The 27160-nt window shown below is 48.7% G+C and overlaps 2 protein-coding genes across 4 annotated transcripts in view; both read right to left on the reverse strand.

Annotated features, from left to right (window-relative positions):
- PRRC2B (proline rich coiled-coil 2B) overlaps positions 1-9483 on the reverse strand; it is a 91550-nt gene extending 82067 nt beyond the window's left edge. The window contains exons 1-2 of the mRNA XM_050926091.1: positions 9398-9483; positions 1168-1442 (exon numbers count right to left, since the gene is read on the reverse strand). The gene's annotated coding sequence lies outside the window, so the exon portion shown is untranslated. The remainder of the gene's footprint in view (positions 1-1167; positions 1443-9397) is intronic.
- PLPP7 (phospholipid phosphatase 7 (inactive)) overlaps positions 9131-27160 on the reverse strand; it is a 28483-nt gene continuing 10453 nt past the window's right edge. Inside the window, exons 2-5 of one of the 3 annotated variants that reach the window (XM_050926179.1) lie at positions 16065-17982; positions 15036-15107; positions 14231-14373; positions 9131-9562 (exon numbers count right to left, since the gene is read on the reverse strand). In XM_050926179.1, coding sequence (XP_050782136.1) covers positions 17618-17982 — 365 coding nt within the window. In that variant the 3' untranslated portion in view covers positions 9131-9562; positions 14231-14373; positions 15036-15107; positions 16065-17617. Of the gene's footprint in view, positions 9563-14230; positions 14374-15035; positions 15108-16064; positions 17983-27160 lie in introns of those variants that run through there. The other 2 variants (XM_050926180.1, XM_050926181.1) reach the window with 2 other exon arrangements.

Here is a 27160-nt window from a genome sequence, read left to right on the forward strand (position 1 = left end):
AGTACGGGCAATGTAAAGCTGGTGTAAGCCCTGCTCCAGCCATGTCAGGGGTGAGGCCAGAACGCACTGTGTTTGAGATCTGCTCTGCTCACAAGCCCATAGGGCAGAGGCAGGAGGTAAGTTGGAGCAGCCTTGGAGCTGCTCTAACTTCATTGGGGGCTGGTCAGGCCACAGAATACAGAGAGCACAAAGGGGACTTAAAACCACTTTTGCCTTCTTCCCCTGCACCTCCCTCAACCACAGGGAGGCAGGGGGGAGGGACAGACTGAGAATCAGGCCCAATGTTCAAGAAATTAAAGGAAAGGAACAGGGGTGGGTCAGGAAACTGAAGGGGGCATGGGGCTCACCGAAAGTCTGAACAATCCCCATGAGCAGTGGCTGCTGGGAACGTCTGCTGTGGCCAAGAGGTCCCCTTGCAAACTGCCGTAACACTGCAGAGTGGTACAGCAGCCTGCACGGGCTCGCTGGGCTGGAAAGGACATTGTCTGTGAGGGGAGAGCATGAGGAGATTTGGGCTCTATTCTTAGCCGCGTATGATTAATAATGCCCTCTATCAGGTACTGGAGACGGCGCAGAGCTCATCTCCATTGCATAAGGGGTTAGTGGAGGTTACTGTTCCTTTCCTGTTTGTGGTTTGCAGCCTAAACTCCTGGGCCCCCTTTCCTGCCCTCATGTTCTAAAATACTTAGAGTGAGAGTGGAAAAGAGGAACCCAGAGGGGTGAGGGCAAAACAGAAAAGAGGAAGAAAAGAAATCAGAGCTCTAGCTGCTGGGATGGTTGTGTAACCAGGTGCAAGTCAGGCTTCCTCTTTGCTATTCAAATCCAATGGGTGGAGGGAGCTGGGGACCGACAGGATGGGCACTCCTGCGGCCAGGACTCATGGTGCAATCCTTCAAAGCCGAAAACCTTAACACAGGGCTGGGGCCTGAACACAACGTGCTCTTCACTGTCAGGCTGAATGGTGCTGTCCGCCCATGAATGCGATGATGGGGTAACTGGGTCTCTATGCCCTGTAGATGGGACATGATTCACTGGAGCCCATGTCACCTGACAATGGGCAAAGCGTGGGTGCAAATTGAAGGCACAGGCTGACAATGGGCTTCCATATTGTCTATAAGCCAAGAAATTGGTGAGGTTGTTAGTGCCAACCCCCAGTACAGTGCTTACCTGGGGAATACAGGTGCCTCACTAGACTGTGTTCACCTGGGGCTTAGAGCCAGACTATCCCAACCCGAGGTTATGTCATCTCCACAGCCCGGGGTAGGCAGAGGCAGGGCTTTTTGGTCTTTCTTGCATTGGTCTTGTTAAGAACATCCCCTCCTGTCAGGTTCACACGGGCAACAGCAGGGTCACGTCTACACCAGGACCTAAGGTTTGCCTGTCTTGTTCTCCTGGTTGCAGGTATGAAGGGAGGGCGTGAGGGGCATGAACACAGCAAGGCCCTGCAAGAGGATGAACAGAGACAGAGGAGGGGTGACCCAGGTGCCTAAGAACCCTGTTCTGCTCCTGTGACCTCACTAGCCAAAACCCCTTGGGTCCTAAAGCAGCAGGATGGGCTGCAGAGTGGTCTCACAGGCACAGATCCTGGTGCTACTAATTTCAAGAGTGACTCATCATTGGGGCTGGACACAGATGGACCCTCAAAATCTTCTCTGGAGCCCTGACTAGCAAAGCCTCCAATAACTAGTGCCGCCACCACACATCCCCTTGGGCTCAGTCTGTGCAGCGCTGGAAAGCCAGCAGCCTGCTGGCTACACTACAATGCCCCAGGGGCCTGGAGGTCGGCAGGAACCTCTAACCTTGCCTGTCGTATGCATTGCCTTGTCCCAGAGGAGAAGGAGGAGAAGCTGGGGCTGGCAGTCGCTGCCCTGGGAAGACAGCCAGGGGGTTATTAATAACCTGCTGAGTCAGGGGGGCTCTTGGGTTTCAGGATCACAAGATGCAGATGCCGAGTGGATTGGTTGGATTTTTTTTTCTTAAAACACTGACAGGGAGAACTGTGATGCTGCGCCAGAGCCGGGCTGCGCGGTGCCCTTCCCCAGCCAGCCAGGTGCAGAGGCTGCTCTGTCCTGATCCAGGGAGCAATGTCTGCTTAAGGGAATACAAGTGTTGGAAACAGCACAAGGGTTTATCCCAATCTCCAGTGGGCTGGAAGGCCTCCAAAAACAACAGCCAATAAAGGAACAAAGCTGCTAAGCAAATATAGCTACAGCTGGGCCAGGGACAGCAAGCTGGCTTGCAGAATTTATTACAGTAATGCATTGCTTTCCCTCCCAACTCTTAAGTGAATATAGTGCTGGCAAAAGCAGCAGGATTGACCCTGCAGATTGAAGCCTTCTCTTTATCCACAGGTATCAATGTATGGCACATTGCCCTGCCAATGTGCTTCTACCTTCTTCCGAGGGACAGAGGAATTCAGCCTCCATGGTCCATTCAATCATTAGACTCTGCTGAGGCTGTCAACAAGATAGAGATCATTGGTGGCAGCTAGCCCCTACTCAACGCCTTCACCTCCCAATCCCATCCCAGGAGTGATCAGATTACAGCATGGCAGAAATAAGTGCTGCTGGCTTTAGGTGTTTGTGTTAGCAGCTGTCAGGCCTGGTCCATATGACCATAATCCCCCTCTGGTGACACACACAACATCAGAAGTGGTCAGGGGTCTAGTACTCATGTAATTAGACTGTGGAACTCATTGCCACAAGATGTCACTGAGGCCAAGAATTTAGCATGATTCAGAGACGGTTTAGATGTTCATAGAGATAGCAGGAACATCCAGGGTTTTAACTGGTAATGCAAAACAAGAGTGTTAGAAAAGATAAAAAGCCTCAAGCTTCAGGGTTTAAACCAGTCCCCGTTAGTGGATAATCTACCGCACATGAAGGTCTCATCCTACTCCCTATCAGTTTACTGCAAGGTTTCTTGCACCTCCCCCTGAAGCTGCTGGTGCTGGCCACTGCCAGAGACACGTTACTGAACAATATGAGCCGGAGTTGATCTGGTTTGGCAATTCCTATGTACTGCCAATGACGTGGAACAGACTATTTTGCAGATCCAGTCATCAGCAGTCACAGTGTCTTTTGAAGGTACTGTTACTCTGGCAACTACAGTGAGAGTGCAAGTATAGGCAGAAGAGCCGTTCTAGCCACAGATCCAGAGCCTCAAAGGTCTTTAAGCTCCTAACTCCCAATGAAAGTTAAAAGCCTAAAGACCTTTGAAGATCTGGGCCTTAGTCTCTAGAGTCAGTATGGTGGCAGTCTCGAGTGCTGATATATTGCAAATGTAGGCAGGGTGACTTACTAGTACAGGTAGGGACGCAGTAGCAGTTACAGTCAGAGAGCACCGTTACAGTCAATGGCCAGGTCTCCTTACTAGCTGGTCCAGGTACGGTCAGAGACAATGCAGTCATAACAACTGCAGCTGGGCAGCACAACTGAATGACAGCCCTAGAAAGTGACCTGGACAAAAGGGCTTCTTGCTCCCTCAACCGTTTGGAATGACCCTGCCAGGCAGCCAGGCTCACCCAGCTCCGTTTCTGCACCTTCCCCAGCTCCCTAAATTGCAGCCAAGTGGAAGCGCTGATTATTTATTTTCCCCAACCAGAACTGGCCCAAAATAGACACCCCCACTCCTGCCCCTCTCCTGCAGCTGTTACCCTCATCCCCCCTGCCAGGCTGGCTTGTTCTGTTCCCTCCTCTTTCATCACCAAGACAAGGCTACTGCGATTGCTACAGTCATGTCAGTAACTTACCAAGAGGGAAATGAGTGAAGTGCTGCAGCACTGCTTGACTCCCATCACTCATCAGTTCTGGTTCAGCGCTCTCAGCTTGCCTTCACTGCTGAGTCCGTTCATTGCAATTAGTCTATTACTTGCAAATCCTATTTACTCTTACTGTTGTGTTTGCATATTACCTTGTTCTAAATCCAAGCCCAGACTAAAAAGTATGTACTCAGGACATTTTGTGGCAAACCGCCACCTAAACAAACTGATTCATCCTCATAACATCCTTTGCAAGACAGGTATGTATGGTGAGCCCTTTCCCACAGATGGGGAAACCCAGGCCCAAAGGGGTTGTGACTTGGCTAACAACACAGCAAGGCAGTGGCAGAGCTGGGAGTAGAATCCAGGAGTCCTGACTCCCAACCCCCAATCAGCTGCTGAGTCTGAGCCACTGCTTTTCTGACTCACATTTTAAATATAAAAAAAGAGGGTTTTTTTGGTAGGCACAAGCCTGGTGCCTATAGCCTGGTTCCTGTCTAGCAGGTGCTCTCTCTCTCTCAGAGGAGAAGCCTCTGTCCTTATACATCACTTGTATTTATACAGTCAATTACCATTGCAACACATTCCAACTCCTAAATATGCTCCTTGAAGGTAGAGATAAGGTATCAGTTTTCCGGTTACTCTTGCCAGTCTGTCTGTAGTAGATAATAAGCATGCTGGGTAACAGGAAGAAGGTTATCTAGAAAGGAAGCTGAGCAGCTGCCGCTGTTGTTGCAGGAGACTGAAAAAAACCCAAACAAACACCGGAAATCTTGTGAAACATACAAATCTTTCCCCTCGGAATTACTCTTCTGATCTAGACACTTCTGGGTCAGACTCCAGCCGTGCCTTCCCAAAACGGTAGAGAGGCACCTCCCCAGGTGAGAACTGCTGAGCTTTTGAGTGCCAGACATATTGCAGTGACTTGTTTTAGCAGGAGGGCGGAAATAGGAGGTAGAAAGATTGGGTCACTAGTATCCAAAAAATAAAGCTTCCCTGCCCAGTCTCTAGCTTGTGCCTCCCATTCTGCCCCCACCCTCCCAACCCAACTCGGGGAAGTTGCAAATGAAAGAGTTCATATTATTTCTCCTTTTTGAAGTATCTAATAAATGGACTATTTGATGCTCCTGGGCCAAAGTCCCTGCAGTCTGAAATTCTCTGTTCACATCTAGCCTGGTTCTGATTCAGCTCTGGACAGGGCCTTAGAGAAATCAGCTAAGCACACATGACCTCACATTGATTTAGGAGCAAGACAAAAGAATATACGAAACATCCTGAAACAAGGAATGCAGAGCAGTAGCTGAATACTTCCAGGAACTGCTCTGGCTCAACTCAGATCATCCAAACCATCAGACCAGGCAGCTCCTCCTGCCGCATCCCTTCCTAAGCAGCTCTCATCACATGGCCCCATGTATTTCTTTCTGTTCCTGCTATCCCATTAATCTCTTTTATGTAACCTTCCCATGTGTGCCGGACACGAAACCGATGTGGTAATGTGCTGCTGTTGTATGTCTTTAGCAATCAGGTTAAAACACAAACACACACAGCAAACCCCCTTTTAAAAACAAGCCTGGCAGCTTCAAGGTCAAAATCTCAACAAGGCTGGGGAATCAGTACTAACCGGATCACGTCTCTTTGCAACTGACCTCTGCAGCCAGATGTGCATGAAGCTAACTCCTAAACAAACTGTCAAGGGAAACGCTTTCACTGCTGCTCTGCCAAGCAGGGACGTGGAGGCAGAGCAAGGACAGTGCACCCGTGCCTCAGGGGGAACGTTTAGTTTACACCCATCATCTATTTGCAATTATCTGAGCTTCTGTTCCCGGCGATTTTATTTGAGTTAATCTCTGTGGGTCTGATGCTGCAGCCCTTGTCCACTGCTGATTTCAGTGGGCTCCTCGGTTGTGCAAGGAATGCAGGCTAGGACCCGATGAAGAGGATAAGCAGGATGACAAGAGGGAGTTTCTCCATGTCTGCTCCTCGCTATCAGGTGCTGCCCATGTGTGTGGAAGGGTGTGTGTGGGGGGTGTCTGGAGGAGCAGGGGAGTTTCTGAGGGTCAGGGCATCTATCTGAAATTGCTTCTAAATCTCGCTAAACAGGACCTCAGAGCAACACCCCAACAGTTAAATAGCTCAGGCAATCCCCAATAAAAATCCACAGGCCTGAAAGGGTCTCTGTCAACCCCAACTCTCCTTTCATGGGCAGGTGTCTCTCAATAGCAGGGCATGGCAGCGTGCCTCCAAGGGCTGTAGGCTGGGGTGGGGAGCTGCTGGGCAAAGCACAGGGCACCTGCAGACCTCAGCGCAAATGCAGGGGGACATCTCTAAGGGAGCCAGGGCCTAAACCATAAGGGTCTGTACCGGTGAAAACCAAGGCCTGAAACTGCCCTGGGGAACGAACGGCAAGCCAGTGCACCAGTGGATGTACTGGAGCAATTTCTGTACCTCTCCCCACTCCAGTGTCATAGAGACCTGGAAGTGGCCCGGGGAGAATGCCCCAATGAAGGCACACTGTCCTACACGCAGTCAAGTCACTCTGTACATCTCAAAGGTCCATAGGGAGATTCCTGTCCAAGGACCAGCTGTATTAGCAATGCCTTCGTGTTCATGCCTTCTAGAGCACAGGGCAGATCCAAGACCTTATTGTAAATCGAGGGGCAATGACATTTCTAACTGCACTCGACTCCAAACTCTGGATGGAAACGCCTCCTATTCAGGCCCCCTGAACATGATGTATGTCACAGTGCTGAGGGCCCTAAGTCTTGCCCTGCCCCATGGCCTTTGCTGTTAACTGCTGTGGCATGTGGGCCAATTTGTCAAACCACCACCATGAAAGGTTAATTGCTGCAATGCTGCTGCAAAAGAAGTAGCTGCAGCTCCATTTAGTGGCTGCTGGGAAATCCCTCGTTAATTGCTGGAATTTCTCTCTCCCACTCAGCAGGACCACTGTGCAAGCAGGCAGAATCTGCTGGTATCCTTTCCCTGTTTAGCATCTCCCAGCAACAGCCAAGCCTCCCTCCCTGCTCTGTGCAGCTGGGCCAGGAGAGGTTAATGATGCATCTAATGCCACTCTTGTAATTAACATATCCTAATTCTGCAATTCTTCTTTGTCTTCTATTCTGATGAAGGGCAAAGGAGATAGGAGCGGGGAAAGAAGATATTTACCAAGGGATTTCACTCAAATAATTAAATAAATGTGATCAGCTAAGGGACTCTTAATCCGACTTGATTCCTGCATCCTGGGGAATGAACTCAGAAGCAAAGATCTCTCGGAGTTCCAATCAGCCAATGGTAGGAGCCCATCCAGCAGAGGGCCCAGGCCCACCAAGTGCCAGGTTAACATGCTCAAACCTGCAGAGGGGAAGTGTATTCTGATGGCAGGATCAGTGAAAAGGGAGTCAGGACACCTGGGTTCTATGGCCAGCTCTGCCACCGAATCAACTTGGAGAAAGGTGTGTGCCTCAGTTTCCCATCCCTTTGAAAAGACAGGGGTGTTGAGAGGGGGAATCAGTATGTTCATAGAGTGCTCCGAAATCCTCAGATGAAAGCTGAGGAAATGCCAAGTTAAATAATGCCCCACACCCTAATATTGCCCTATAGCACTAATGAGAAATATCCGCGGGCCAGCCCTACCTCTGACAAAGGGTGTCGAAGGGGGACTCCTGGGTAACTAAGGTCAGCATGGGAGAACAAACACCTTCCTGGTCCTTCCGCATGAAAGCGCAATATCAAAGATGGCAGTCAAGGCTCACTCTCCTGACATTCTGGTTCCCCCAAAGCTAAGACAAGGATGCAGTCCCAGTGCAGAATAGAGACACGCTCCCACACATACTGACACCCACAAAGTAGCACGTCCCAGGACAAAGGACTCTATCTATTAGGGGTGGTCTAGACAATATTTGGTCCTGCCATGAGGGCAGGGGACTGGACTCAATGACCTCTCGAAGCCCCTTCCAGTCCTCTATGAGTCTATCTATTACATTCACTCTTGGGTGACCCTGACAGCCCAGCAACACCGGGTTACTGTGGTTTGTGTGTTCAGGGGAAAGGGTCATTTATCTCCTATTTCAAGCCTCCTTCTGCCACCAAGTTGTCAGTAACTGGTCTAGTGTCTGAGAGGGGATGTGCCATCTTAGAGATATATGCTGTGCGCATCTCTTTTCAGTCCAGTAACTAAAGGCTTAATTGCCACCTAATTTATGTACATAGGCTAAACTAGAGTTCTCATGAACTACTATTGTCCTTGTGGGCTAGAAGTCTCTGGGCATAGAAAAAGATTGTGTATTGTTGCAACAGATGTTCTAGCACAACCTGTACTTTAAGTTTAAGTAGCTTTTTAAGTTTTAAGTAGTTTAACACAGCTACACTTGATAGATTCTTCCAGACTCAGAGAGCTGCTGAAAGCTGTTTAAACCAGTCTATGGATCTCTTATCGTTTGTTAGAAACTTCCTCTTCAGTTAATAAAGGGGGAAGCATTTTTCCAAGGAAATCCAATACACAAGAGGCTAGAGCCACATCATGGCATTCCAGGAAAGACTCTTCCAAGATCACATATTGCCTCTAGGTGACAGCCATTAGGGAATTGCTGGCCATCTCGCCAGAGAACTAGACTCGTGCAGCTGCTCTCCTGCTGCTGGCGTTCCTGCCAGCTGGTCCTTCCATAGCGGAGAGAGACCAGCTCCAGCTCAACACAGCGGGAGGAAGGAGCACTGAAAGGTGCCTTTCCTTAAGCTCTACCAAAATGAAGTCTTGCATAACAGTGTTAGTAACACCCCGCCCCCACCCCCTGTCCTCAAATCCGCAGAACAGCTCTATGGGATTATGGTGTCTCTGTGGGATGCTGAATTACACTCCAGTTCAATAGTATAATCAGATGTGGGGGGAACTGTCTGCCATTTGAACACACACAAACAAACACCACACACATACACACAACTGCATGCACACACAAAACAAGTCCCCCCCCTTATGCATATATGCCACACACATGCAAACACCACACAGACATGCAATTTATGCAAACACACTACACACTCTTGGCACCCATGTCCAGGCAACACACAAACACCACACACCCCCATAACGTGCACCCACACTTGTCTGAAGCTGTTTTGTGACTGTTGAGATACAAAAGCCCAATTGGCTGCAGCACAAGCAGTTGCAGTAGGCGGTTGTGTGTAGCACTTCAGAGTATCAAGAGCCCCATTGCTTCTCCAGCTCTTTGCTGACTCCAAGCCTCTGTGGCCATTGCAGATAATGCTGGGTGAATTTTTTCAGTGACCAATGCAAATTTGACCATACCAAAATATTTCATGACTTGGTGCTGATTTTGCCAAATTGGTTTAGTAACCAAAAAAAAAAAATCCAAATAAATCAAAATATTTTGTTTGGACCATTTCGAAAGGAAACATTTTGATTTTCTGATTTGAAGGGACTTTTCATTTTGAAATGGCCTTGAACTTTATTTGGAAGAATGAGACGCGCGAATCAATGTTCAAAATCAAAAGGAAACTGAAACCCAACAGTTTTTTCCCCAGTTTTTCAGAACTACCGCCAGTGAACCAAAAAAGTCTGTTCTTCACCCAGCTCTAATAACATGGGAAAGGAAAATGGCCTTCCCTCCTCTCCCCACCCACCTGCTGGGTCTTTGCCCCCTCCAGAGGGGTCAGCTTTAGCTGCATCACTCCAGCATTCTGCAAGCCTGACCTTCTCCTCACCAAGCTCAAACCATCTCATGCCCTTCTCTGGTCTTGGTAGTGGTGGTGGGGGGGCTCCCATTCCCTCCTCCTCTCCTCTTCTGCCTTGGGGGAAGAACAGAAACGGATGCATCATGAAAGAGTCCAGTGAGAGAGCAAAACACAGACCGGGGCGAGACTCCACACAGCCCTACCGAGAAGGGACGTGTCTCCCTCTTTCTTCCCCACGGTTCCAATACTCAGAGGCCAAAAATAAACCAAACAGCTTGTTCAAATAAAACACAAGCTTAGGGGGTGCACGAGGGGAATAGAAACAAACAAACAGCCCAGCTCTGATTCCCCATATGCCTGAGGTTATAATCCAGATTTGCTTCTTACCCAGTGCTCTTCATTTTTATAAATTAAAACCTCTTTTTGCAGCTGAATTTAATCAGCATTAAAAGCTTGGGGGCATGTTATCACTCACACCAAAAATAAAAATGAACTCCTCCTCCTCCTCGTCTGCACTACGCGTGGGCTTCCGCAGCGTTGCCAGGAGCAGCCCACGCACGCAGCTCAGCATGAAGCAGTTGCCTCCTCTGGGGGATCTGGTGTGCTGTGTGTGCGCCTAGTGAAGATGCCAGCACTGCCTGGCTGCGGCTGGGACTCATGCTCTCTGGCGACGCTAGGGTGACACTACCCGTAATGAGGTGTTCTGCACTGTGACACAGCCACGGCCCAACCCCTTCTAGCTGACAGGCAGCTCGCCCAGAACAGCCCCCTCCCACAGATGAATCTACAGGAAAACACTATACCCCAAACTGTTGGGTGGCAGGGGATGGGGGGGGCGCCTCCTCCCCTGCAATGTGGGCAGTGATTCTACCCCAGCCCTCGTGCCTCTGGTGGGAGGGAAAGGGTGCGAGGGCCTCCAGCTGGAGGCCTCAGGCTTGTGCGGCTTCCTACACCCCTCCACCCCAACCTACTCTGCCAAGCAGGGTGACCAGACAGCAAATGTGAAAAATTGGGACGGGGTGGGGGGTAATAGGAGCCTATATTAGAAAAAGACCCACAAATCGGGACTGTCCCTATAAAATCGGGACATCTGGTTACCCTACTGCTGAGGGCTCCTAGGGAAAGAAGTCAAGCAGCTGCACCATGGAGTCAAGTAGCTAAACAGCAGCATCACAGGTGTCACCAGATTGTTGGTGTTGCATGAATGGACCCGCAACCTCCCCCCCCAAGACACAAAGCTGTCTGTTGGGAAACTTTTACTGCAGAGCCCTCGGCTACTCCATGCGGGCTGGGCCCACAGGACCACACAACGCGATGCACGACACCAACATGCATCTCCTTTTACTAAAGTCTCAGCTGATTGAGAGATCTGTCCTTCAGCCCCAGCAGGCACCTCGCACAGGGCCCGGCCTCTACTCTCTGATCCCTTCTGTATATGGAGCCTCTCCATCTCACGTGTGATTCTGCTGCTCCAAAGCTGGCACCAACCCTCTCCATCCCCACACAGAGGCAGCACATCACCCCACCTGGCCTCTCTGCCAAGGAAAGACCCACAGGGGCTTCATGTATATCCCAGTTTTTACAGCCCTGTCCCCACTTCTTGTGGGCTGGTGGTTCTCAGTTATCCATGGGGGCCCGGGCCTTCCTGGGCTTCTGATGGAACACTTTCAGGGTGTGACTGACTGACACACACCCACCCTTTCCTCCCCTGCTCTTATCACAAGAAACACCGCTGCTGCTCAACACAGATGAAGAATGGCTCAGGAAACAGGAAGAGCCCAGAGCAGCCTGGCTTCCTGGCCTTGTCTTGTACAGCAGAGTCTGTCTCTAACCAAGGATCAGGCCTCACCAACCCTCCTCCCTCCTATGTATTGAAAATGTTTTACATGTGAATTTGGTGCTGGTGAAAGGTGCCAACCCCACTGTTCTGAGGACCATGATACAGAGTACGGGCAGCTGCAGGGCAGGCTCCTACACCCATGGGCATCAACCATGACCTGTAGGAGTTTAGTGCCCGAGGCGCCTTCAGCCCTTTTCCTCTGCTCAAACTCCCCACTGAGGTGCCAGTTGGGGTGACTGATGTGATGGGGACACCTGCCCTCCGAACACTGGACTGGGGCCACCAAACTTGTTTGCCACATAGCCGTGGAGCAGCAATTCGCTGGTGGACATTACGCACCCAGGTTGGATTTGAACCTCTGATTTAGCAGTTGAAGGATCTGATTCTTCACCGCCCTGCACTTGTAGAGATATTGACACCCGTGCACAGCGGATGTCAGATGCTACCAAACCAGAACGGTGGCCTTTACCCCCACGTTGCACAGGTGTGAATGATGACAGGTTGTAAGAAGAACCAGGCCCAAAGGCTCTATATGCTACCGACAGCCCTTTGAAACCTCAGAGAGGCAACAAAACTCTCATGCTGCCCCTGACTGGAAAGCCCTGCTTTCAAAAACAACCACACCTATGTTTCCGGTCTGAGCGGTGAGCAGGAATCAGACGCTAGCAAGAAGTAAGCGCCTGTGGTGCATGAAATATAAATGTGGGAGGGGGGACAGATTCCCCTGTCACTTACACCAGTTTAAACTCCACTGAGTTCACTGAAGTGATTCCTGATTTACACCAGGGCGAGAGGCAAATCAGGTCCTGAATTTCTGCGACTGCAGTACTGCACCATCCAATCCCATCACCCCACTGCCATCCTGGCTTATCACTAGCACAAACAGCAATCATCATAAAAGTAGGTCTGTATTATTTATACCAAAGCTTAAAGCTAAAACAAATCCCCTTAGATTGTATCTTGTAGGCTGCAGTATTGTGGTCTCTCAGACACCACCACCCACACGATTCTAAACTACAATCAGAGAATGCTGCTTCAAAGCCGTTTCTGTCAGTTTGTGAATTCCATGCCTCCCTCCCCTCAAACCCCCAGGAGCTAATCAATAACCCATCCGTTCCTGCCCTGAATGGCCGTTTGTAAGACTGCAGTGATTTATAATGGCGATCAAAGGCACCTGCCTCCCAAAGGGCTGCAGTGGTGTGGCTCTCCTGGAAGAGACATGCCCTGGCGCCCGCTGAAGCTCACGGCAGAGCCATTGGACAAGCAAGCTCAAGAAGCTCCGCTCAGCCCCGGCGCAGAAGTTGAGCAACACTGACCAGGGAACAACCGGGTATCCTGTGATCCTGGTCTGTTGCTATAGTGACAGAGACAGGATCCTCTCGTTCAGCGGAGGCTAGAACTGCACACAGCTCCACTGATTGTTTTCTAACCCAGAGGCACAATCACATCTTTCGAGAGCTGACTTAGCCTCTGCAAATGCATTTTCTGTGCATCCCTGAGTCCAGTCGCAGCCCAGTGTTCCCTCGGCCAATGACAGCTCGGCCAACGGGGGCCCTGCATCCCTGCGCCGCTCAGGACAATGAGGAAATAAAGAGCAGAGCAGAACTAATTCACCTTCCTCCCTGTGCTCTGTGCCCTCTTGCCTTGTTGTGTCAGCATGGCACTGAATCTAAAAACAGATAGCAGAGGGGCGACTCATGTCCCAGAGTCAGCAAGCAGCAGGCATTCCACTTGGGGGCGCTCTCTGCATCGGCCCAGAACTCAGGGGCACTTTCACAGGTGCCCGTATAATGAGCACCTGGGTTGCAGGGCCCAGGGCCACTCATGGGAGAGGATCTGCTGAAGGTGGAGGGGAGAGCAGAGAAGACTCAGACTCTGCCAGGGGGAAGGGAGGTGAGAGGAAAGCTGGCTAGGTAACGTGGTAGAGCCATGCTGGGCAAGGGGAAGATACATGCAGTCAGCGAGTGCTTTTCCTCCAGGCGAACGGTCAGCAACAAGACAGCTAAGCCAACTGACCTAACAGAACTCCCCAGCCTGGGAGCTCAACAGGGTCCTGTGCACCTGGCTGTGGAGCCTAACCTTCCCACAGGCACCCTACCCACTGAGCAAGGGAGGGGGAAGCTGAGCCAGCGTTAACCCCTTGCTCACCAGGGACAAGGCAGTGCCCAGGCCTGTCCCAGCTGGACCCTTGGCGAAGTATTAATGCTATTGTGTGTGTGGCGTTTTCAGCTTGTCTGCGAGGCCTTGGCTACACAGTTGAGCACTGAAGTCACTCCATTGGTGCAACACCCCCAACACTGAAGGGCACCTAGATCGGGGGACAGTGCCCGATACTGATGTAACTTGTACTCTCTTGTGTCCATACCAGGCAGTCACAGTGATTTCTAAACTGATTTAGGGCTGGCCTCCCCACAGAGCTGTACCAGCTTCACCAAAGGGGTGATTTCTGAAGTGATTTAATTAAATTGGAGCAAATCCCTATGCGGACACTCTTATTTCCATATAAACAAACCAGGTTTATTTCAGTTTAGCTTAGGTTGACTGGGGGAGAGCTAAGGGAAATCAAAACAAACCACTGTTGCCTCCAGAGCGGCCCCTCGTGGCCTGGGTGGCTCTGCATCTCTCACAGGGCTCCTCAAAAACTACCCCCAATCCCTATCATTTTTGGACACTGCCCTCCTGGAGGGGGACCCAGTCTAGTTAGTCCACACACACGTTGGCTCTCCAGGCTAAAGCCCTTCCCCCTAATCCAGGGAGCCCACAGCCCTGCTTCCCGAGCCACATGGCATTTCACACTGGCTTCACCCGTCTGGTCCTGAGCACCAGTTCCAAAGTTCAGCTAGTTTTCTCCTCCTGAGTCGGGGTCCCCAGCCCCACTTCTCAGAGCTCCAGACAGTCCCTTGCTTCCCGCCGGAGCCAGCCGTGGTCCCCTCAGCACTCACCGGCAGCTGCTTCCTCAGTCCAGCTGCAGCTTCGCAGGCTTTTCTCCCACCTGGCACGCCCGGCCCATCCTTGCTGGCGTGTCCAGAGCCCATGGCCTGGCCTGCGCTGCCTTCCTGTCACATGATCCAAATAATTTAACCACCTGGGCAACAGAAGGGGCCAGCCACTCACAGGGAAATAAGTGTCCACCCAGAGGCAGCTGGGGCCTGTAACTAATCCCTCCTCACTTCACGACCATCCGGAGGGTGCTAGAGAGCAGCCTGGCCACTGAGGTTAGTCAGCAAGTCTTCGCTGCCCCCTCGGCGCCTAATATGCCTCCTGCTTATACCACTGTGAATCTCACTCTGCAGAAGCTAGCAGGGAGACTCCAGCATGAAACTGAAGTGAGTGAGAAGAGATTCAGGCCCTAGCAATGGGTGCCTGGAGTGCAGCTATAGACGAAGCGGGAGGGATAGCTCAGTGGTTTGAGCATTGGCCGCTAAACCCAGGGTTGTGAGCTCAATCTCTTAAGGAGGCCACCTAGGGGTCTGGGGCAAAAATCAGTACTTGGTCCTAGGGGGCTGGACTTGATGATCTTTCAAGGTCCCTTTCAGTTCTAGGAGATAAAAAAAAATTAATGGAGATATCCTATTTTATTGTTTTTATCCAGCCCATTATCAAAGGGGTGAGAAAATCTGGGGTTCAGCATTACATGTCCCTAAAAGTGATGGGTTTCCTCATGGAAACCAGGACAGAGGAATCAACTGCTCCCTTTCTGTTCATACATCTATTGTCCATCCAACACAGCCGGCTACATACACTCACCTTGGAGTGCACCCTCCCATGCCTCAATCTCTCCCTGAAGGTGGAGGTCAGTCATCTTGAGAGCAGGGAAACCTGGAAGAAAAAGAGGCAAGAGACAACAGCTCACTTCTGTGCATGAATCAGCACCTGTGGGTGTTCGCAAAGATCCTTCCAGCCCTGGGAGGCATAGAAAACGCTGGTTCTTCTTCCTCATCCAGTAGCAAAACCAGATATCAGATCAGAGCCTCTCTTCCAAAGTGCGGTAATGTCTCCCACAGAAATCAATAGATGTATTGCCAGTGAGTGCAATGGGAGCAGAAGCTGGCCTTATCTCCCCATCCCCTATACACACCTAACCTACTACTCCTCAAACAACTGACAGGCCAACCCTTCAGCACTTGGGTGCTCTCCAAGAACATGGGTGCTGCTTTCCTGGAAAATAAACAGGATCTGGACTCAGCGTTCGCATCTCCCCTTCCCTGTCACACTCACTACAATCACAGGCCTTTCCCAGAAGAGACTTCTTTAGGAGCTGCTCACAGGGGAAGCTCCATAAGATTCAATTGTCTTTAAATGCATCTCTCACTATGTTCTGCCTGCTGTAATTTCAGCATGGCAAGAGCATTCAGCTGATGCCTTTGAAGGCTCTTTACTGTCTTCCCCAGCTGGAGATGTCTGCCTGGGATAGGTGCTTCATATTAATTATCACTCAACAACAAATGTTAAACACCTGCATCAGCCTTTAGCTAAAATGCTTTCTCTGTCTCACCAGGCAGTTTCTACACAAATTACACTACTCATGTTCTCTCTTACCTGGATCCTATGGAATCAGTGGTCTGGTCTCTCATTTGGTAGGCAGGTCGGAGGGAGTGGGCAGATACTTACATCTTTGGGATCCCGATCCCACAGGTAGTGACGCACAGGAGTGGGGATGGGAATGCAGCACCGGCAGGCTGCCACCATGTGGGCCAGGTATGGCTGGCTTGTATGACTTAATGAGGGGTGGGGGCCACCAAGGACTCAGAAGTAGGAGAAAGACAGAAGCCCAACCTGGAGCAGGGAAGAAGCACCTAACTACGGGAGACCCTGATGTTCTGGTGGGGTCCTCCACCAAATGCCATGACCTCGTTTCTGAAGAGGAAGGAGACAGTTTTCAAAACCTGGGGCTTCTCCACATGGTCATCGCATTAGGCATCCGAGATGGATCACATTTTTCAAATACAGTCAATTCTGATATAAACTGACCAATTTTCAGGATGATAGCTCAAAACAACAATGCTGTGCACTTGTGCTGCACTTGCCAGCCAACAATCTCAAGAGCTCACAAACATCAGTTAACTCAGCCTCACAACCCAGGAAGGCTAAGATCATTACCCCCATTTTACAGATGGGGAAACAGAGGCATGGGGTAATGAAGTCACTTGCCCAGGTCACAAAGCAAGTAAGCCATGCTCAGGAGTAGAAACAACAACTCTAGGCTTCCAAATCCTTACTCTGGCTAGTACACCATACTCCCTATGTGCTGGATTGCATTTCATCTGAGACTGGAACTGCCATGAAAATCACCTCTTACCACATTTTATTAATTGGCATGTATCTAAAATCATAGAAGTTAAGAGACAGAAAAGACTCAGGGGGTCCCATCTATTCCAGTCTTTCAAAATTGCCATGAACAGACAAAATCAAATCACCCACCCTTGACCATGAGGAAAGTGTGTATTTTATTCGTCCTTCCAAAAAACAACCCCCGCTCCCCCCAATACATACACACATTCACCCTAGCTGAGTAGAATTTTGAATAGCTGATCTAGGGCCTAATTCAGCAAACTACTTAAGAAAACATTTAGCTTTAAGTATGTGCAGAAATTCATTCCTATTTAGCAAAACACATAAGCACGTGCTTAAGTTCCATTGAAGTTAAAAAGATTTAATCACACATTCAAAATTAAGCATGTGTTTAAGTGCTCTAATCAGGGCCACTGTTCTGTCTCCCAAGGGCCAGTGCAGGAGTGTTCCCTGCACGGCATTGTTCAGCATTTATTTAAAAGTCCCAATCGATAGGTTTTCCACCATTTTCCCTTGGGAGAGTCCCCCAATATATGATAAGAAACAAACATGGCAGAACTTTTATGATTATTTATTATCTGTGAGGTGCCGGCAGTGTGCCCGGCCCTGTACAAGACACAATCATTGGGCTGGCAGACAGAAAAAGCGCTGTAGAACTTCGCCCCAAAATGTTTTGTCTCCAAGAAGCTAATTAACGCATCCCAAAGGGATAACAGGTTTTCTGAGAACGCACCTGGGCATCAGATGTGCACCATCCAAAGAGAACTCATTTTGTTATCTTTACTGCTTAGTTTGGTTACCATACAAATGGGATTTTAAAAAGTGGCCAAAATACTGTGATGGCTGGCCCTTGTTTTGTTGAAGCCTAACCATCTGCAAGAAACATTTTTTTTTTCAGACAAGGGAGCAACAGTAAAAAGACTACTACTACTTATGGAAGTTAATTTTTTTCCCAATAAATATGAAGAATTATATTTAAAAAAAATGAGAGAAAGAATCTTAAAGTGTCTGCTAGTTTCCGTCAGGGATTCTTATGTTCACCAGATTGATATTATCATTTGACACGTGTTGGAAGACATCCACAACAACTCCACCAGCCTGAACTGCAAGTAGCCAAAGACAAAGCCGGACAGAACATCTGTGATATGGTGCCGTCCAATCATGATGCGGGAAAGCCCTACGCAGAAGGCCCAGAGGACCAGCAGGATCCGGAGTGGGATGGCTAAAACCAGGTGGTTGAGGAAGAATTTGGACACCATGGCAGCTCGGCTGGCGTGGCCGGCTGGGAAAGCGTAGATGTCCATGGTCAGATAGTCCAAGAGGCCGGGGTGGACATCGTATGGGCCTCGGCGCTTGGCCAGCTTCTGCAGTCCTGCCACAATCATGACGTCCAGGAGTAAGGCTGCAAAACAAGGGAGAAAGCGGTAAAGGTCATGGAGACAAGCAGACAGGTCACTGTTATGAGATGTTCAGCAAGAGAAAGGGAGGATCTCAGGACAGCATTTGTGTTGGGGCAATAATTGTCTTTGCACTGAAGACCTGAGTTCAAATGTCAGCATAGGTGAAAACAAGTTTGGGAGCTTTTAGCCCTGGTTATCGCCAAAGCACTCTACAAACATTAATTGACCCTCCCCAAGCCCCTCCATGAAGTAGGCAAACATTGTGTTATCCCCTTCTCACAGGAGGGAGAGCCTTAGGTCCAAAGAAGACAAATGACTCACCCAAGATCACAGAGCGAATCAGCGGTAGTGCTGGAATTGAAACTCCAGAGTTCCTAGCCCTATGCTTAGATAACGGTTCTCTAGCTTAGCCCCCATTTGTGTGCCAAAGGAAACAATCCTGCAATACAGCACGTTCTGCTGTACAGATGGTTGAGGCTGCAAGTCAGGAAGACTGAGCTGCAGTAGCAGAGCTGGCTGGGGGAAGTTTATGCAATCTCTGCCTTAAAGTAGGCTTAGCTCATGCCAGAGCTATTTAATTCCTTGTTCTCATGAGCCTTTAAAAAAAGACGACAAACACTCACAAATACAACAGCCTCTTCCCTCCCCACATCCACAGAATTCTACTGAACTGGTGGATTCCACTAGTGGGAGGACATTAAGGGATACTGACAGGTTAAAAATGATATCATTGAGAAAATGGCCTCATCTGCATAACTAACACCACCTCGGTGAACTGAAAATGAAATGTGGTCATAATTCTCTTTGATTTCTCACTTCTTTTCTTTTTGCATTCTCTAGGGCTGGAGCAAAGAATACAGACCAGTCCACGTCACTGTGATTTCTAGTTCGTTTCCACTTTCTGTGTCTCTCACGTGAAGGCTGCCAATTTTACAGGACAGGATGGTTTGGTTTTTAGAATGCTAGCTATTGGAATGAATAAAATAAATAAAATATTTGTGACATTTGTTCTGGATTTGGAAAAAGCTGCTTCTTCTGAGGCCTAGCTTGGAGGATCAAGCACAAAAAGGACAAACGAATGTACATGAGTGTGAGAAGGTCCTGATGATGCAGACAGACACTCTCCTCCCATTCCCCCCATATATGAGAGAGAGAGAGACACAAATGTTAGAGACAGACAGTTCTTGCTTTGCAACTGCCACACGGGTGGTTTCTCTATCATTCCTGGCTCCTCTGCCTTAATTGCTTCTGTCCGGAAGTAATTTCCATTTCCCTCACTCAGACAGGTGCTGTTGATTTTATTCTTCAATTTGTTTAATCCCCTCATCTGCCTTTCTGCCGCGTTTCTAATTAGGTAGAGTGCTGATTTCAGCTCCTTGCTGGAAAGGAGCTGCAGTGATAGCAGATATACACCATAGCAGGCACAGCCTGCTCCATCCGCAGGAATGTCAGAAAGCCAGTTGCCTGTTTTCTCAAGGCTGACTAACACTATTCACTTGAAGCTGCCAAGATTTTGCAGGGATTGAGGGGCAGGAGGGGTTTCTGTACACAGATGGCAAACAAGGTAAGCAGTTATCCCAGATACTGACACACCTTAGCCACAATGCAAAAAACAAGGGCCCAATCCTGCAAAATGTTACTTGGGCGAGTAATCCCATTGACATCAATTGAACTTCCCCCCATGATGAGTACTACAGAAAACCTTAAGTTAGCTAGCTAGTAAGAAGAACAACAAAACTGTATTTATCCAAATAGACTAGGGGACAGGGAAATTCATTTGGTTAAATGGGGCTTCTCCTTAAGAGAGGTTAGTTAGTCCAGGAACAGTAAAACAGCAATGCACATGGAGGGGATCACAATATCCATTCAGATAATCAGGAATAAGAAGGTCTTGACTCTCTATTGCTGCTCTGTAATATTCTTGTCACAACTAGCTAGTGAATTCTGACTCACGGATTATACCACATACCTGCAAAGATGGCATCTTCGCCAGTTGTGTTCTTCCCTGCATAGCGTCTAGACATTTCGCCACCCCAAGCACGGCAACATGCCGAAGGGGGAGCTCTGCCGGTCGCAGGTCCTGTGGCTCCGGTGAACCTCCCGCAGGCGTGCCTGTGGAGGGTCCGCTGGTCCCGCGGCTCCACCGAAGCCGCGGGACCAATGGACCCTCTGCAGATATGCCGCGGAAGGCAGCCTGCCTGCCACCCTCCCGGCGACTGGCAGAGAGTCCCCGGTGGCATGCCGCCCCAAGCACGCGCTTGGTGTGCTGGGGCCCGGAGCAGACCCTGAAAATGTCTATCATGAATACATGCACCTTGAACACACACTCCTCTCAATATACATTTCAATACAGCTTGAACAGCATCTTGCACGCAAAGTGTAGCCCATGCAAAGCTAAGCACCGCAAGACCATAGAATAGACATAGGCATAACTCAGAGGTAGCATATAGAGGCTGGAATTTGTTTCTGCAAAGCCCAAATGAGGGGTGGTTTGGCTCCAGATCCCATGTTATCAGAACCATCAAAGGGCACTAGATTGGGAAAAAAAGATTCTGATTCCAGCTCATCTTTAGCATACATGAGAGGAAACAGTGTTGTAAATCCACAGTAGAGCATAGGGAGCAAAAGTATTCCATTCCTAAACACAAGAGGTGGAGACAAAGGGGAGGTTTACAGATGAGATTTGAAATGAGGTGGAGAGATTCAATGAGACAGAGTGATGCAGAGAGGCTGTTCAAGACAGCAGGGGACTTCCCAGGAGAAAGATCTTGCACTAACAATGGTGAGATTGTGAGAAGAAACGCCAACAGTGGGTGCTCCTGTATTGTATGTGTCAGGAGTTCTCAACCTTTTTCTTTCTGAGCCCCCCCAACATGCTATAAAAACTCCATGGCCCACGACAACGATTTTTCTGCATATAAAAGCCAGGGCTGGTGCTAGGGTGTAGCAAGCAGAGCAGTTGCCAGGGGCCCCACGCCAGAGGGGACCCCGCGAAGCTAAGTTGTTCAGGCTTTGGCTCAGGTGGGGGGCCTTGGGGCACCAGGCTTCAGCCCCATGCAATTGGGCTTCTGCTTTCTGCCTTTGGCCCCAACAAGTCTAATGCCAGGCCTGGTTGGCAGACTCCCTGAAACCTGCTTGTGGTCCCCCAGGGGGCCCCAGGCCCCTAGTTGAGAACCACTGGTATGTGTGATGCACTAGCTGGGCAGGAGGGAAGCTTAGCTAGGGATAGAATTTCAGGTCTGTCGCTGTTCATTCTGCAATAGTATTTGAACAGAAGGGGGTTTCCTTTGTGTTTCAAGATTTGCTAAGACTGATTTTTCACAGGGGCGCAAGGAATTGCAAAAATAGGCCAGCGATCTTTGAACCAGCCAGCCATTCACTGTTGTTTTTGTTAGAAACCAAATGTTGTCAGCAAAGCTAACAGCTGCAGAGGGCAACCGTTCAGCTTGGCTAATCACTGTGGGGAAGTCTTGCTTAGCCCTGACAGTGATCCAGGTGGTCTCGTGGGCTCAGACTCTCATTTTGCTTCATGAGCTACAGCTGGACACCAGCTTCGGAACCCTTATCATCATTCCTGTTAGGGCCCCAATTCAGCAAAGTACGGATGCACATACCAAATCAGGGCCTATTATACTATTTCTAGTAGCGGGTCTCTCATATGAGCCAAGAAAGTGGCCATTGCTCTCCCTAGGCATAAGCTGCAAGCCCTGAGGCTCTGGGATAGGATCATCTTGTTCTGAAATGGACACTTGCTTTAGCCTCACTGGACTTATGCACGACTTAATAAAGGGGCAAGTTAGACACATTTAAATTACTTTGGTAATGCAGTCCGTGGCCCCTAGCTGCTAGGTCCTAGCAATGACCTAGGCAGCATCGGTTATGAGAGTCAGCCTGGGAGCTAGAGAGCCTCAGAGAGTCAATGGGTCTGTCTGTGCCTTTTCCAGCAGCCTCAATAATATTCATTACAACCAACACCTGTCCCTTCTCTACCATGAGATACTACAGCTTGGTGCTTTTTCTGTCCCCTTCCCCTGCACTGTGGTCACCACCACCGAGCAGCTTGTTCCCTGATGCGTCTGCAGCAGCCTCAGCAGTGCCCTGGCTCTGAAGTGCAATGCCGGGCGGCTCACCCCAGCCCTAGAGCACAGACCCAATCAGCACTTTTAAACCACACACCAAAGCAAAGGTTCTAACCTTTCCCTCCCTGGCTTGCTTATCCTCCACCGCTTGCCCTGGGGAAACACTATGCCAGAGTGAATCAGCACATGGTGTTACCGCAGTTCTAACAGAGTCAGCAAACAGCCCAGCCTTCAGAAATAGATACAAATGGTGCAGTCACTCAGGGAGCACATAGTCCAGCTCATATCCCCCTGCAATTCCCCAACCTACATTCTTGTTTGGATGGAGGCTGTGGGCTGGCTGAACTGACCTCCCCCATCACTGTTTCAATCTTGCAGCCCAGGGCACGTAGGATTCTCTCTCCAGAGCTGGCCTGCTGCGTGCGCAGGAAATACAAAAATAAAGGGCTATGTTTCTAGCAGATTGTCTGAACTGCACCTGCAAACACTGCCAGCACATCCATTTTGCGTGAGTACATGTTGATTTATGAACTGGCATCTGCACACCCAGTTCCCCTGTCCTGTGCACCCAACATGGAAACAGGTAAAATCTTTGGGCCTAGATACTCGATGACTGTAGAAAATTTTGCTACTGCGACTCTACCCTATCCAGGAGAGCCAGAGGTCTCTGAAGAGAGCCTGAAACTGGCTCTCCAGCCTGCACTTGCACTGCTCCCTAGAGAGGGAGTTTTTCAGGTTTATAGCAAAAACGGCAAAATGTCACCTGAGACAAAAGTGTGACTGGCTGCAGAGCTGAATTTTTATTGCAACAGTGCCCATCAGCAGAACATCGAGATGCCATTAGATAATTTTAGGAGCACATCAAATATTTCGAGGGAAGGAATCAATTCTCCTTTCCTTCCCTTTAGGTTTAACCCTCCCCCCACCTCCACTTTTTTTTTTTTTGAAATGGCATGTGCTCAATTTCTCCTGTGACCCAATGTTTTTAAAAAATGGGCAAAAATCTCCCAAAGTGCAAATCAAGATGGTTTCACAACTCTACTCAGCACATAAAACTGAGGGCCAAATCTTACCTATCTAGGGAAATCTAATATGTGTTATCTAAATAGCTAAAATCTGGCCTCTGATGCTTGCCCACTGGATTCCCATTGAAATTAATGGAAGCCACATGGGTAACTATTAGCTCTGCTAACAGAGAAAGGGTAAATGTATCTACCTTGTTGCTACTGCATTCAGGAACTATGCAAAAGTTGCAGCTCAATAATAGGAGAGAGGTAGTAGCCTCCTGTATAGACTGGTTAGGGACAAGCTTAGAAGTGTTAATACTTCCATTCATATCTTCAAAAACTCTCTCTCTAATATCCCCATTAAAGGAAGTCTGAATAAAAGGATTTCCCTCTTTGTGGCCTCTTTCCTTTCTGGTGTTCTGAGGTGTGAATGCTGCTGCTGTCCCTTTAAGAAAGGGTTCTGAAGTAGATTCAGGTGTGATGATCTTAAAGGGACAGCAGCTCTCGCTGACTGTGCGGGAAGGCTGGCTGACTCCCATAGGTTGGAGCTAGAGAAGTGACTCCAGGCATGTGGGTCTGGGGAGATGTTTATATGGATAAGTTCTCCGATGATTACTGCTGAACAACCTGGGTGCAGTACCAAAAAAGACAAAAAGAAAGCCCCAAAGACTTTTGCTTTGGCTGCTCCTGCAGGTACTCACATGGAATCACTCAAATGAGCAAGGACAACTCTTGGCAGTAAGGGCTCTATGATAAATATCAAACTAAAAATCAAAGCCAGGACCCAATGGTTCAGCTAGTAACCCCCAGGCATCATTACCACCTGCCAGTCACGGGGTAGATGGGAAAAGGGGAGGTGAGATGGGTGGAGAGAAACTCACTGAAGCAGGAAGAACTTACAATGAGCTCAGAAAACAGCCTGAGAGTAATACTGTATCAGAGAGTTCTGCAGATAAAGCCCTATCCTCAGATGAATCCCTATGGATGTTAGGGCATGGGCAGTCTGGCTAATCTCTATTTATTACTTGTATTACAACTGACTGGAGGATAGCTAATGTGATGCTAATTTTTAAAAAGGGCTCCAGACGTGAACCTGGCAACTACAGGCCAGTAAACCTCACTTCAGTACTGGGCAAATTGGTTGAAACTATTGTAAAGAACAAAATTGTCAGGCACATAGATAAACATAATTTGTTGGGAAATAGTCAACATGTTTTTTGTAAAGGGAAATCATGCCTCACCAATCTAGTAGAATTCTTTGAGGGGGTCAACAAGGATGTGGACAAAGGAGATCCAGTGGATATAGTGTATTTAGATTTTCAGAAAGCTTTTCACAAGGTCTCTCACCAAAGGCTCTTAAGCAAAATAAGTAGTCATGGGATAAGAGGGAAGGTTCTCTCATGGATTGGTAACTGGGTAGGAATAAATAGTCAGTTTTCACAGTGGAGAAAGGTAAATAGTGGTGTCCCCCAGGGATCTGTACTGGGCCCAGTCCTATTTAACATATTCATAAACAATCTGGAAAAAGGGCTAAACAGTGAGGTGGCAAAATTTGAAGATGATACAAAGCTACTCAAGATAGTTAAGTCCCCGGCAGACTGCGAAGAGCTACAAAAGGATCTCACAAAACTGAGTGACTGGGCAACAAATGGCAGATGAAATGTAATGTTGATAAATGCAAAGTAGTGCACATTGGAAATCATAATCCTAGCTATATATATATACATAATGATGGGCTCTAAATTAGCTGTTACCACTCAAGAAAGGAATCTGTTACCACTCAAGAAAGGAATCTTGGAGTCATTGTGGATAGTTCTCTGAAATCATCCACTCAATGTGCAGCGGCAGTCAAAAAAGCGATCAGAATGTTGGGAATCATCAAGAAATAGATAGATAATAAGACAGAAAATATCATCTTGCCTCTATATAAATCCATGGTACGCCCACACCTTGAATGCTGAGTGCAGATGTGGTCGCCCATCTCAAAAAAAGATATATTGGACCTGGAAAAGTTTCAGAAAAAGGCAACAAAAGTGATTGAGGGGTATGGAACAGCTTCCGTATGAGGAGCGATTAATAAGATTGGGACTTTTCAGCTTGGAAAAGAGGCGACTAAGCGCAGGATATGATAGAGGTCTATAAAATCATGAGTGGTATAGAGAAAGTAAATAAGGAAGTGTTATTTACTCCTCGTAATATAAGAACAAGGGGCCACCAAATGAAATTAATAGGTAGCAGGTTTAAAACAAACACAAGAAAGTATTTTTTCAAGCAACGCACTGTCAACCTCTGCAACTCCTCGCTGGAGGGTGTTGGAGGCCAACACTATAACGGTGTTCAAAAGGGAACTAGATTAATGGAAGATCGGTCCATCAACGGCTGTTAGCCAGGATGGGCAGGGATGGTGTCCCTAGCCTCTGTTTGCCAGAAGCTGGGATTGGATGACAGGGCATGGATCACTTGATGATAACTGTTCATTCCCTTTGGGGCACCTGCCGTTGGCCACTGTCAGAGGACAGGATACTGGGCTTGATGGACCTTTGGTCTGACCCAGTATGGCTGTTCTTATGTTCTTATTACACTAGAACGCAGAGGCTCCAATCTGAATCAGGGCTCCACTGGGCTAGGCACTGTGTGAACATAATGTAAAAAGACAACTGCTCCCCTGGAGAGCTCACAATAGCCACAGCTGTGGTAATACACAGAGTCAAAGGTCAAGCTAAAACCAAGCACTTTCAAGGCTGTGATTCTCATCTCCTGGAAGTTGTGCCACCAAGGGGGTTCACGAAGCTGTTTTCTGGAACTCATGGCATTTCAATAGCACCTACTGCTTGTGTGGAAAACTTCCCAAGTGTAAGCTGCTGTAGAAATTAGTCTTCCTGAACATGTAGCCTTGGGGAATGTGCAAGCTATACCATTCCCAACAAGGATATAAATTGATGGGCCTGGTCTTTTAAAGCCCTGAGGTCACTAGGAGCGGGAGCTGCTCACCAACTCTGAAAGTCCAGTCCGCTCCTTCTCAATATTCTTTCTGAAATGTGAAATGATCAGGTTCACCTGCCACACACATCAGTGGAGACAGTGGCCACACATGGCACAATGAACTTAAACAATAACTAATTATGATGTAGTGCAGCATTCGGGGAAGGTAGTTTTTCAGTCAGAACACCACAAAGGATTCTGGGACATGGGGGTCCCAGGAGGATAATATGGTGGAGGAATTTGGGGTCATTGGAATTTTAAAAAATTAGACTCTTCCTCCGAGCTTATCAGAAAACAGCCTGGAGTGAAACCACAGGCTGCCTAGAGAGCTTCCCCTTGGATATAACATGCCCTTGGGAGCTGGGCAATTTGTATCTTAGAACCAATTACTTAGCATGGCTGCTTCCCAAATTTGCTCTGCCATGCACATGCTCTACAATTATTCTGGAGAAGAGAAGAGCAAAGGGTGAGCACAGTGAAAACACCTCGTGCTGTGGAGGAGCTGGGCCTCTGCGGGGCACTTGCCTCTGAACATCTTGTCTATTGGGTTGAAGCAGACCTGTTTCCAAACCCCAGTTACCTATAAATCCTGCTATGTGCAGAGGCGAGCTGACGCGCTGTGAGACCTCTCCCACAACTGTCCAGCTACCTCGGATAGAGATTGCACAAATACTGCACTGATAATACCCATGACGACACCAGAATAGTACCGGGGTATCCCATAATGGCAACCATGCCCACACAGTGCTAACGCATCCTGTAATGGCATAATCTAGCACGAGACTGCATGGTGCACAGGCAACCCATAACGACTGCATAGAACATGAGACCACTGCATCCACGTAACTAGACTGGACTTATGGTCCATGTCTCTCATGGGAGGGAAGGCTGGGGCCAGGTGCGGAAAGGAAAGGAAAGCAGAATATTTTGCGTATGAGGAGAAGGAAGAGAAGTGCTTTGTGCTGCTCACCCACTAGTTATGCAATGCCTAGCCTGGGCAACCCATAATGTCATGATTAAGGCCCAGCTTCAGCTAAGTACATAAGCACGTGCTTAACATGAAGCTACACTTCATTGCTGAACAGGGATAAATTGCAGTCAAGCATGTGTTT

Source organism: Gopherus flavomarginatus, chromosome 17 (assembly GCF_025201925.1).
Source record: "Gopherus flavomarginatus isolate rGopFla2 chromosome 17, rGopFla2.mat.asm, whole genome shotgun sequence".
NCBI lineage: Eukaryota > Metazoa > Chordata > Testudines > Testudinidae > Gopherus > Gopherus flavomarginatus.